This window comes from Scophthalmus maximus, chromosome 9, assembly GCF_022379125.1.
Source record: "Scophthalmus maximus strain ysfricsl-2021 chromosome 9, ASM2237912v1, whole genome shotgun sequence".
NCBI lineage: Eukaryota > Metazoa > Chordata > Actinopteri > Pleuronectiformes > Scophthalmidae > Scophthalmus > Scophthalmus maximus.
The window spans coordinates 8,225,069-8,237,500 of record NC_061523.1 but is presented as its reverse complement, the minus strand read 5'-3'; the positions used below and the strand labels follow the sequence as shown (position 1 = coordinate 8,237,500).

The window sequence follows — 12,432 nt, the reverse complement described above, 5'->3', positions numbered from 1 at the left end:
GTCTTGTTTGCTTGCTCCGCATGGAGCACCAGAGCCAAAGGAGAGGTGGTTGCTAGGATACAGGTGAACTGTTGGCGTACAGGAGGGAAGACAGGTCCGTCATTGTGAATGGCAACCTGGATAGAGCGGGATAGAGGGAGGGCTAAGGGAGAGGGGTAAAAAAGAATTGGGTGGAATAGAGTTGGGGCATAAGAGGGCAAAGGGGGGGAAAGGGAGTTGCGTCACTGTCAGCATGTAGACAGAACATAAAGGAGAGAGGGAAAGGAGGACAGGAAGGCTGAGGCTGATGTGTCACTGTCAGCACCATGGGGGGGTTGACGGAGAGGAGGAGCAGGAGTGACAAGACAGCCAGGTGTGGAGGAGAGAATCTGAGGGGAGGCAGAATAAAGAGGAGAGATGAAGGAGAACGTGGCCTCCTGAGGTTCTGTCACCTGGAATATCTATGGGACTAATGTCTCCTAATTGATCACAGCCAGCAGAGAACCGAGGGAGTGTGACAGAGAGAGGAGAGGAGAGGAGGCAGAGGCTGTGGAGGACAAGAGCGGGGGGGGGGGGGCGATGACAAAGAAGTTAGGAAGGATAAAGCAGAGGGAAGAAGGATGGAAGCTTCCGAGGACAGAAAAACGTACAGAGGGAGAGCAGTGAAAGAGATGCACCGCAGACGAGGGAATACACAGATGAAAGATCGGGGACATGTCAGACTACTTGTGTCTGGGTGGAGTGTTTCCACGCGCACAAACGCATACGTGCACAGTCACACACACACACACACACACACACACATGCGCACACACACAGACCCAGGTGTGCCCTTCACCGCGATGGGCAAACTTGCTAGCGGGCGCTTGTGTCACCTTTGCAGGGGTGTTTCACGCGGATGTGCGTGCGTGCGTGATGGCTGAATTTGTCAGGCACAGTGGCGTACTCCACATGGTATTGTCACCACTGACGAATGAGAGCGCTCGCGCTCACATGCACGCACACACACACACTCACAGTGTATTTTTAGTCCTACGCTCAGCTCCCCTGTCTCTGGATTACACACACACACACACACACACACTATCAGCGAGTGTGACCTTCATGCCTCTAAACCGACCGCTTTCCATCCATCATTGCCGTCCCACTGTTCCAGACAGATCACAATCGCTTACTGCCCATTCGTCCCGGGTATCAGTTCCTCGCTCGAGTCACTGTTTCCTTACATAATAACATGTTAATGGTTTTCATTGGGAAGAGATATATAGCTCAAATATTCAATGAAATAATCGTATAAAAGTGGTTGTGTCATTCTTTCATCAGAATGTAGAGCTGATGCACTGTGAAGTTTTTTTTAAATTTCATTATTTCAAAAGACACGCCTTTCAAATTTTTATTATTTGAAAGATTCTTGTGAATTATCAGCACTGAATCTACTAATTTAAGTTCACGTCATCGAACATTTTTCGGGCCACAGTGTAAAAATCGACAACGTGAAACGACACGTCGTTGTAGTAAAGTCCCCAGGCTCTTAGAAAAGACCCAAAAGCAATGGCCAAATACTGAACGCCTGAGCCAACTGCTAAATCATATTGATTACAAGCATATATTTTTTTAAGTACCAAATCACTTTAAAACATTTCCCCCACTGATTTATGTCACCATAACTCCAATGGTTTTGTCGCATGCTTCAAGACGACACAGAGTAAACAAAGTCTTCCATTTCTGGCTTTTGGTCCAATCAAGCAATATAATGTCTTCTGTCGTTGGCTACCGCAGGTTGTGTGTCTGACATTTGCAATCGGTGCAACCAGAGAATGGTGTATCAATATGGGGATTTTTCATTTTATTGTTTTCTTGGAAGTAGGTGAAGTTCTATCAGACACCTCTTCTCTGCTACCACAGTCTATCCTGCAACCTCTTGGCCCTGGAAGAGTCTCATAATACAAGTCACGCCATATAAACAATAACATGAGAGATGATAATGTCAGAAGACATAGAAATATGGAACAAATTAGACCACATTGTGCTTTTTATTATTTTATTTTTGTTCCTTTCCTATCTCTTCAATCATCTGTGGATTTGTCTTGCCACCCCTGAGGGAGCGGATCTCACGTTTGAGAACCACTGCTTTAGTAAATTCTTGTGGCTATACAGACTGAAAAGAAAATGCTAATAACTTTTTTTAATTTTATTCTAATTCTTCCCCCATCACAGACTTTTTAAGTTTACAAAACAAAAACAAAAAGTGAGCCCCTTGAGTATTAAGCCTGTCTGGTTAACTTGCAGGTATCATCGAAATGTGGCTGCTTTCCAAACCCATCTCCTTGACCCCAAAGTCCCCTCGCACTCTGCATGTGGCTTCCCTTCTGCTGAGCCAAGGTGGAACAGCTAGAGGTCAGGATGTGTCGCTCAAGTGTGTGTGTGTGTGTGTGTGTGTGTGTGTGTGTGTGTGTGTGTGTGTGTGTGTGTGTGTGTGTGTGTGTGTGTGTGTGTGTGTGTGTGTGTGTGTGTCCATATATGTTTGGTGTGCGTGCGCGTGTGCAGGGGTGAAGGTATGGTTGAGCATATGGTGAATGCTGGGAGCTGGGCATAAAGATCAGACGCGGAGCGTGTGTCCGTAGCAGCAGGGCCTGTCTTACTGATAAAGGTTGGGATCTTACCACACGCTGCCAGTCCAGGATAAGGGCAGGGTATGGCCTGGACCGGGCGCAAGGTGCTATACCATCTGCACCAGAGGGATAAATGGGTCAGGTAAAACAAAGCAGGGGGCACACATGTTCCCCCCAGAATCGTTCTTCCTTTGACGTTCTGCTAGTATTACCTGAAATATCTGTACGTGCGTCGCACTTAATATCCTGCGCTTTTATGCCAGCATGAATCCAGAATCCGCAGCCTCACTGACGTCAATGCTAAGCGTGGCTCATATTGCCCCGCATTACCCTGCATGGGTTCATTCCATTTATTTACTTCCTCATTCATTTATTCATTAGCACAGGCCTTATCGGGGCCCAATCGTTAGTCCAATTAGGCCCATGGTGCTTCACTGGTCGTGCGTTCGAAACAGGAGATGGATGGAAGGTAAAGCAAAAGAAATCGCCCTCCTCTCTCTGTTCTCCTTCCTCGGCCTCTCATTTTCTTTCACCCTCTCTGTCTCTTGGCCTCGAGAACGTACTCTACCTCCGTCTTTCCCCTTCACTCATTCTCTCCCCGTCTCTGATCTGCGATAAGATAGCATAGTTCCTCATATCCTGTTTCTAATACAGATCGATGAGAGGGAGAGGACCAAGGTAGGAAGGGATGAGATGAGGTAGAGTGGGTTGATGTGAAGAAGAGAAGGCGGGGGGGGGGAGTCAGGGTAGAGATATCTGAAGAGGAAATGAGGATTCAGAAAGGAGGACATCACTCAGATGCACATCTCTTTTCATTCAAGCCCATCACACATGCACGCACGCACACACACGCTCGCAGCTCGTGCACGCCCACGGTTACATCCGCGTCGGGCCGTCTCGATATTTCAGTGCCAATAAGAAAGCCATTTCTGCCGTGTGATTGAGCGAGTTGCCGCCTCTCTCCACCCAGACAGACACTGTTTTGCAGATGGGAGCTGTATGCAACTCGCATAACCCTTTTGTGTTGCAGTCAATTACAGTTCAGTTGCATCAGCTGGGTGAGGAGGTCCCGGCGGGGGTTGCAAACGTGCGTGCGCGCGGGCACGCGCGCCTGTTGTTAATACGTATATGCAATTTCAAGCATGCATATGCAGAGGCACACACACTCAGAGGCAGACAAATTGTCTCTCTTAGAGTATATGACCCCCAAGGGCAGCAGCCAACCGCCCGCCCCCGTCCCTCTGTCTCAGACTCTAAATGATCTCAGCGAGCAGCGCCTTCAAAAACTTAGCAGAGAGAGCATGGCTGCTTTATTTATAAACTACAGAAGTAGATATTGTGTGGCAAATTCAAAATAAATATCCCAAATGGCCTGAATATTTTCCTGAGCCACTGCGATGTTAGCACTGCACCGGTGTGCCGCGGAGACGGGGAGGAAGGGTGCGAGGGACTCAGAGAGAGACGGCAAAGGTGCATTTTTATCTCAGGTGGCTGCTTGTTATGCATGTGTTTGTTTTGAACAACAAAATGTTTACTGGCCTTTTAAATGGGGGCCTTGGAGATGGGGGAGGGGGGGGGGCTGATAGAGCGGCAGGGAAAAGGCTTCCTAAACCAATTAGCAGGCCGGCCAAGGATTGGGGGGCTGGCCTCAGCCACAATTACCCCCCTAATTGAGGTCAGAGTTGTTAATTTAGTGGTGAATTAGAACGGTTAATATGCATTTATCAGGATGGCCAGGGGAGATGGCAAAGAAAAGTGTGTTGCCTATGTTGCCTCGGTGTGTGCGCGCGCGCACATTTGTTCTCTTTCTGTTATTTTAGTCACACTGCAAGAGATTAAACACGAAACAAAACATGCAAGAGGCCACTGTCTGTCTTTGGTGCAATTAAGAGCAGTGCAATTGGTTCAATGGGAGATGCTGCCATTTAAATAAGCAATGATAAGGTTGAGTTGAGACAGAAAAGGGTGAGAGAGGTAGGAACAGAGAGGAGGAGAGGTGGGGGGGGGGGGTAATTTGAATGGTTGGAACGTGTTCCAGAGAACAGAATGATGATGATACAATATTTTCCAGTCAGGGGACAACTCGGTGCACAGTCTGCCACAAAGTCACCTTTCTGCCTCTCATGCAGAAATCCATTTACACCCTTTAACGCTGAGATTTATAAATATTTTCTCAAAAACACATGCACACACACACACACACACACACTCCCAGACACATGTGCATTGTATTTCTGTCTGATTGCCCATGTTGTGAACCACTTACTGTTGGAGGATGAATCACGACCATCTTTTCTCACCCAGCCGGTCAATGAATACAGGGCCACTCATCCCTTAAATCTTTCCTCCTCCTCCTCCTCCTCCTCCTCCTCCTCCTGCCTCCTCCTCCTGCCTCCTGCCTCCCTTCCTCATTTCATCCGTGGGGGCCCTTATTCATCTGTTCCTCTCTTCTCTGCAACATCAACTGTAGCCTGTTTTCCTGCTCTTCTTTTAATCCTCCAGGGATTTTTATACGTTTTTTAATATTCTCTCAGTTCTCGCTGTCCTCCAGTATTCTGTCTGTTCCTCTCCTCTGCCGAGGCTCGGCACGATTTCTCCAAAAGCTCCTGACCATTGCCCCTGTCTCCGATCCTGGCCACTAACTCCTCCTTTTCACCTCCCTTGTCCCATCATGCACATCGCGCCATCCTTTCTCTTGTTTTGTTTTTTCATTTTGTCTCATGATCACGTGTACCTATGCTGTTTCAGATACTGTCTTTTGCAGATGATACTGGCAAGCACTTTGCCTCTCTGAATTATGTATTGAGATTACATAAAAACCTCTTGAAGCAACTGATCTATTTTTAATCCAACTCGTTTGCTTGTTAGACCTGCTTCTCTGTGATCTTGCTGTGTGTGCCCCGTATTTGTGGACGCGTGTGTGTGTGTGTGTGTGTGTGTGTGTGTGTGTGTGTGCGTATATAAGTGAGTGATAAATGAACGTGAATGAGAAGACGGCTTAAAAAGGGAAAACACAGCCCGTGAAAGGCTGGCTCTCCTGTTCTCCCCCTCGTCTGTCAGTCGAACTCAATTTCACATAGGCTTTATTGGCATGGCATTCAGTAAAGCCTTCCAATGCAGCCGGAAAACAGTAATTATGGCAATTATGATCCGAAAAAGAAAATGCTTAAAAGTATGGCAACACAAAGCTAAATACATCAATTTCAGCAGTTTCATTTTGGCTGAAATTACCCCCCTAACAAAGTTGGATGTTTTGTTAAAATGAGGGATCGGTGCAAGTGTCTCTCTTTGTCTTCCTTTTCTCTCTGTCCCTCCTGCTCGGCGTCTTGCTGCAAAGAAACCTGTTGACAAAGTACCGGAGTTTGTGCTCCAGACGCCAAGGAGTAAGAGTGCCATCTATTGGTCGGCCTTCCACAACCACCCGGGGGGGGGGGGAATAGGACAGAAAAAATACCCATTTGGGGCAATGACCCCAACTTACACACACACACACACACGCTGACACAATGAAAAGACGTACACGATGAGCTAACTCTATAGGGCTGTCTGGTGTGTTCTGTGGGATGACCTAGATTGGGAGCGCCATCACAATAGACCCAGGATTGCTTACTGTCTCCACCTGATTGTATAGGTAATCTTTCCATCGGGCCGCTCCCCGTGATACCATCTTTGCGTGTGTGTGAGTGTGTGTGTGTGTGTGTGTGTGGGGGGGGGGGCGGATTTCGTGTCTGCGTTATCTACATGGAAGGACAGGCAAAGATAAGACGAGAAGACGGAAGAAAAGAAGGGGGAATTAGAAGGAAGAGAGGCGGCGGGATGAAGGTCAGCGCGTCCAGAGAGGAGAGGGCAAGAGGTGGATGGAAGAAAGAAAAAAGAGACGGGGGGGGTGAGGGAGGACACTGTTGGTCTCTGTTGCTTTTCACTTCCCCTCTCACTCTCTCTCTTCCTCTCTATAACCAACTCCCCCACCCCACCCCGATGAAAAATAAAAAAAAAAAAAGAGCTGACAGCGGAGGCCGGGCAGCAGTCGAGGTGTCAGCGCTTTCCTTTGACCAACAATGGGGAGGAGGAGGGAGGAGGAGGAGGAGGAGGAGGGGGGTACATAAAAAGGAGGAAACACAGAAAGGGTGGGGAGAGAGATGGGTGAGAATGAGTCTGCCCACGGTAGCAAATCCTAAAGCCGCCGCATCCTCTTCTCCTGCAACTTTTTACACTCATCCCCTTTGTGTGTGTGCAAACCCAGGGCAAGTGGAGATAGAATTTGATGAGAGGGAAATTGATTCCCGGGGTTCCAGATGCAGGTGTTAGGGGCTCATGCGGTGGGGGGAGCGCCTACATAATGCATGTGTACTCATTCATGTAGCCATGTGCATCCACCGCTGCAGGTGCATTTTACCTTCTCTGCAATATTCAGACATGAGCAAACAATGCTTCTCCATATTATTTTTTGTTTCTCCACGTCAGAGGATTGTTCCTCAGCACAGGATAAGTCGATCATGTACAACGCTCAGAATCATAGCTACCTGTCACCCCAAAACAACCCACCCCCCCACCCCCCCCCAAAAAAAACTTGTGTTGTGTAGCCTACTGTCAGGCTGTTTTCTCATGGTTCTGGGGGGGTTTCGGCGGGGCGAGAGGAGACGTTTGGCAGCAGACTAAGGAGGGAAGAGAGTAAAGGGCTGACAGAGTGAAGAGCGAACACACTCGAGCAGTCGCACAATAACACAACGGAGGACAAAAGAAGAGGGGGGGGGGGGTCGTCATAGAGCGATCCCCTTCAGAGAGCGATCTGTCACTTGTTCTCGGCGAGACGCTGTAAAAGGCTTCCGAGTGAGAGCAGGAGACGCTGCTGGGTTGAAAGAGGACGGTGATCGGCTGAGGTAGAGGGAGAGAGCGAGAGATTTGTTCTCTGTCGTTTTTTAATTGTCAGCTCTGGAACACTTGCCTCCGTTTTGGTGCTGCAGGCTACCTGCCACTTTGCCAAATGTGAACGCAACGCTATATGAAAGCAGCAATCGTTGCCACATCGATGACAGATCAGACCCAGAGGGTCAGACTGCTGTACGTCTTTGGTGGCGCTTTCTATTTATGTCCACGACCTGTAGTGAATCCACCATTCAAAATCACACGTCTCTCCCTCCCCCTCCCTCTTTTTCTCTCCCCATCCCTCTGTGTGCAGCGATCAACTTGTTGGGTTTGACATGGCAGCTGAAGCCATCCGACGGCCCCGTGTTAAACAACGGACTGGGAGCTGGCTTGCCAGTCAACAGTGATGTGGCCACGCTGCCCTCTGGGGGAAGAGGTAGGAACTACAGCACCAACACCCCACACTGAGATCATTAAAACATCCGTCTGCGTAGCGAGAGCCTGTTACGGGTCCGTCTGTGCCACAGGGCCTCATTGTACTTCCACATTAATGAGCGACACGGGGGGGGGGGGGGGGGGCACAGACTCAGCCCCGGCGTCGCAAACACTCACGGGCGTGCCGAATGTGTATTATTCCACGGCTGAAAAATAGTGCCCCGGCAAATGCACTATTAACTCCTAAGATAAACCCTCATATGTCTGACCCCGTTTGGAGGATTTAATGCCTTCAGTGGAAACAAACGTGCCCGGCGGGCCTCAGGGAAAGTAAGACACCATTGAATGACATTGCCGGATTTGTCGAGAGCAAGATAAACAATGGCGATCGCCAGCCATTTTCCTTTAAGGCCTTTAAACGCTGTTTCTGCTGTGCAACATACCAAGGCAGTCCGGCAGATTTGTTTTCGCTTTTCCGCCCAGACACTCACACCAGCTCAAATATTTCCATAATTCATGACAGCCTACTAGCTGTGCTATCAGTATGTGCTGTGTAACCACTCCGCGGAGTTGTGTCAGGCGAGGTTTATCGTCTCAGTCAGCAGCAAGGTAAAACACCAACTGCACAACACTCACACAAACACACACACACACGCACAAACCCTCTCTTTTAAGGCCCCCATGCGGTTTTCTATCTATTCTTCTTCCACTCGTTCGATCTCGCTCTGTAACACACACAGCACGTACTATAGGTACATGTGGGCTGCTGCTTTGTGTCTGTATTCTGTATTAATGAGAGGACTGCCGTATTGTGTCCCCAGCCGTCTGGGCCAGATGCTGCCGTTGTTCCTCTCATTGTTACTTTCATTTCTTCGCTATTCTCTGCACGACCACACACACACACACACCCACTCACACACACGCAGGCTTTTTCCTGACTGGGCCCCGACTCTCTGCTGTTAGATGACTGACCCGATTGGAGGCTGCTGTGCTTTTCTGTGTGCGCGCCCCGCTTTGCTCGTCTGCCTGGGAAGCTCTTGCCCGCAGTTTCCGTCCGCTCTCTCCTTTTAGTGCAGAAAACAAACTCTGCAGTCTTTGCGGGCTCTGCAACAAAGGCGTAATTTTGCCTCCCACCAATCGCGCAACAACACTCATTTCAACATAAACTGCGGGCGCACAGTTTGCAGAGCTAATGGTGCCCGTGCCCCACTATTCAATGACCATGAATTTTTATAGCAGATTATTTCCAGTAAAGTGTGATGATTAACTATTGACTCTGACAATCGATGCATGTAATCACAGATTATGCAGTTTCTTTTCCCCTCGTTCCAGGTCCATGGGCAGGCAGAAACAGCAGCATAGACACGGGCAACATTGAGGTCGGGAGGCGGGTGACCCAAGAAGTCCCCCCAGGGGTGTTTTGGAGGTCCCTGCTCCACCTCGGCCAACCGCAGTTCCTCAAGTTCAACATTTCCCTGGGCAAGGACGCACTGTTTGGAGTGTACATCCGCAAGGGCCTGCCTCCGTCACACGCACAGGTAAAATATGGCAAAAGTAATCGTCATTTTTAATCATCAGGAACCCTCTATCTTCATATTGATCACCCCAAAAATTGGTCAGCATACTTGTGTCATGTGAGGTCTGAAAATCCATTAGTTGTTTGAATAGTTGTTTGGGGAAAAAAATCATAGAAACTAATTCAGGCCAAGAGTAACACTTAATTGAATTGCATAGTAATCTAACTTTTACTGCCTCCTATTAATTAGAAACACCACAATTAACAGCAGATTTGATTTGTAGAAGGGATAATTGCCACCAGATAACTGTTTCACCGCATGACCTTAGCTGGCGAAGGAGCGGGAAGCTCAGACGCGCAGTGCCTCGGCGAAAGCACTTCTTCAAATTGTCTCCGGGAGAGTGACAGTCTGCAAGAGTTTTGGTCTGTCGCATTCTCCATGCGTCCTTGGCAATTTCCTGCCACACCTCCCTCCCTCCATCTTCTAAATCTTCCTGTTTATTCAACTACGGGTCATTTTTCGCAGTCTGAAGAAGTGCCACCACGGCACTTTGGCGATGGCTCAAACTGAATCAACTGTCTCTCACTCCGTCTCCGGCAGTACGACTATATGGAGCGTCTGGACGGCAAGGAGAAGTGGAGCGTGGTGGAGTCTCCGCGGGAGAGGAGGAGCATCCAAACTGTGGTCCTCAATGAGGCGGTGTTTGTCCAGTACCTGGACGCCGGTGCCTGGCACCTGGCCTTCTACAACGACGGCCGCGAGAGGGAGACCGTCTCCTTCAGCACAAACATCATGGGTGAGACAACCAATTCACCAATGTTACCCATGTGCAGTACTATTACACCTGCGAAGAGACTTGGATGCTTACTCCATTGAAAGGAGCATAGTCGTATTTATTTACTTCAGAGATTTTCCCCTCCGACTTGACAAAGACTTCACACGCTCGCAGGCTGCGAATCTCACCAGCAGCGTGCCACACAACTACGGTAACATCGTCAAGTGGGCAGGACCGCTTAGTGAGTTTAACGATCGGTGTTTTTGCCAAAAACGTCGTCGAACAAGCGGATTGTGCGCCGTCAAAAAACTTCTGCGCCGTTGTGTGCACGTGTGAAGACGATCAGTCAGCCCCCGAACAGTCGCTGCGCCAGATCTGAAACAAGAACCAAATACTGCAACAACCCTGCAAACTAATTTTTTTTCTTTTTGGAACAGCGGCGCAAATAATTTTCAATCGTGTTCGAGGCACAAGTGTGAAGACAAGAGGGATGGATAAGAGTCAAGTAGATTGAAAGGATCCCTCACTGTCAATATCTGGCAGCCGAGGTTTCAGCAGGCAGGAGCAGTGGAGAGAAGGAGCGGCAGAGGCTGCGAGGGCAGAATTAGACTGAGTGGTGGAGGAGGGGGCTGGGGGGAAGACATAATGGTGGGGGGCAAAGCCCGAATGAAGTCAAGTGGAGAAAAGGACGAGAGGACGAGGAGCTGAAGAAGGAAAGAGAGGGTGGCATTAGGGTAAGAGGGAGATGAGGGGATGAGATTCGGTTGCGGGGGGGGGGGGGGTTGGCTTAGGACAGCAAAACAGAGAGGAAGTCTTAGAGAGTGAGGCCGTGTGCATAGGCCGAGTAATGCTTTGGAGGAGAGTGGAAGCTGGAAAGAAAAGGGAGGAAGCGATGGAGGAAACGGTCCAAAATAAACTTACCGCTTGTATCAAGTTGCGCAAAACAACCACATCCCGATGACCTATTAATAACCTCAGTGGGACCGGAGTCGGGAGTAAACAACCGAAGGCAAAGTGCCTTCGTGCACAGAGGCGGAGGAGACAGGGTTCAAGGATGTCGGCGTGCGGCAGGTGGCTCCTGTAATTTTCCGATACGGCATGCAGAGAAATGTTAGATCGCCGACGATAGCGTCTCGACGAACGGACGATTCAAAATGCGTCGAGAAGGACCGCGTGGAATCTTGAAGGAGGCCGTTTGCCTGTGATGTCTTTGTGACTGTGAGATTCAGAGCGCCTTGACACCATTTGTAGTATCTTTCAAGATTGAATGCCGCCAATGATTTAATCGAACGCTTTCATGGCCGCCATCAAACCCCTCTCACCACCTCCCTCCCTCCCCTCTCTCTGTCTCACTTTGTCTTCCTCACAGATTCCGTGCAGGAGTGCCCGCGCAATTGCCATGGCAACGGCGAGTGTAATTCCGGCGTGTGTCACTGCTTCCCAGGATTCCACGGCATGGACTGCTCCAAAGGTATGAGCTTGCTTACAAATGGCTCCCCTTCCGTCGCAAGAGTCTGCTGTCTTTCCCGCCGCCCGATCAGACGAGCTGCGTGCGGGACGTCGGGGAGGATTAAGAGCAGCGGGGTGGCGCCGTGGCCTTAGGTGGAGCCGAGACAAGATGACTGATGATGAATGGCAGCTCCCCGAGCTCACGCCTCCTTGGCTCTGAGCTCACCTGGGATAGACAGCTTTGATGAATAGTTTAGTTACCTTTGCCTGTAATTACTCTTCGTGTCATCGCCGCTCTCCAGCCCTTTAACCACTCTATTCAGCCCACCCGCGCGCCGAGGTGTCGTGCGGTGTTCGTCGGTGTCTGCGCGTGGGTGTGTGTGGGCAGCTTGGCTTTTTTTTTAATGTTTAAAGGATGAGAAAGCCTGCTAATTGTTTTTTCTCTTCTTTTTTAAAATCTCTTTCACCCCCACCCCCCTCCCCCCCGTCTCCGATCCTCCAGCGGCGTGCCCGGTGCTGTGCAGCGGCAACGGCCAATACGACAAGGGCTCCTGCGTGTGTTACAGCGGCTGGAAGGGGCCCGAGTGCGACGTGCCCGTCACGCAGTGCATCAACCCTCTCTGCAGCGGCCACGGCACCTGCACCGACGGCAACTGCGTGTGCTCCATCGGCTACAAGGGGCAAAGCTGTGCAGAGGGTGAGAGCGGGAGAGCTAATGGTGTGGTGATACCCAAAGATGTGTAATGGCTTACTGTGCGACAGCGTGGGTTTTCCTCTTTTGAAAGAGAACCTAAATGTT

The 12,432-nt window shown here is 49.7% G+C and overlaps 1 protein-coding gene across 5 annotated transcripts in view; it reads left to right on the top strand.

The window, feature by feature from the left end:
- The window catches only part of tenm2a (teneurin transmembrane protein 2a), a 197,783-nt gene that overhangs the window by 156,785 nt on the left and 28,566 nt on the right, over positions 1–12,432 (top strand). For 3 of the 5 annotated variants that reach the window (XM_047334498.1, XM_047334500.1, XM_035649914.2), the window contains 5 exons: positions 7,771–7,893; positions 9,204–9,430; positions 10,010–10,205; positions 11,554–11,655; positions 12,136–12,330. In XM_047334498.1, the coding sequence (XP_047190454.1) occupies positions 7,771–7,893; positions 9,204–9,430; positions 10,010–10,205; positions 11,554–11,655; positions 12,136–12,330 (843 nt within the window). The remainder of the gene's footprint in view (positions 1–7,770; positions 7,894–9,203; positions 9,431–10,009; positions 10,206–11,553; positions 11,656–12,135; positions 12,331–12,432) is intronic. The other 2 variants (XM_047334499.1, XM_047334501.1) reach the window with 1 other exon arrangement.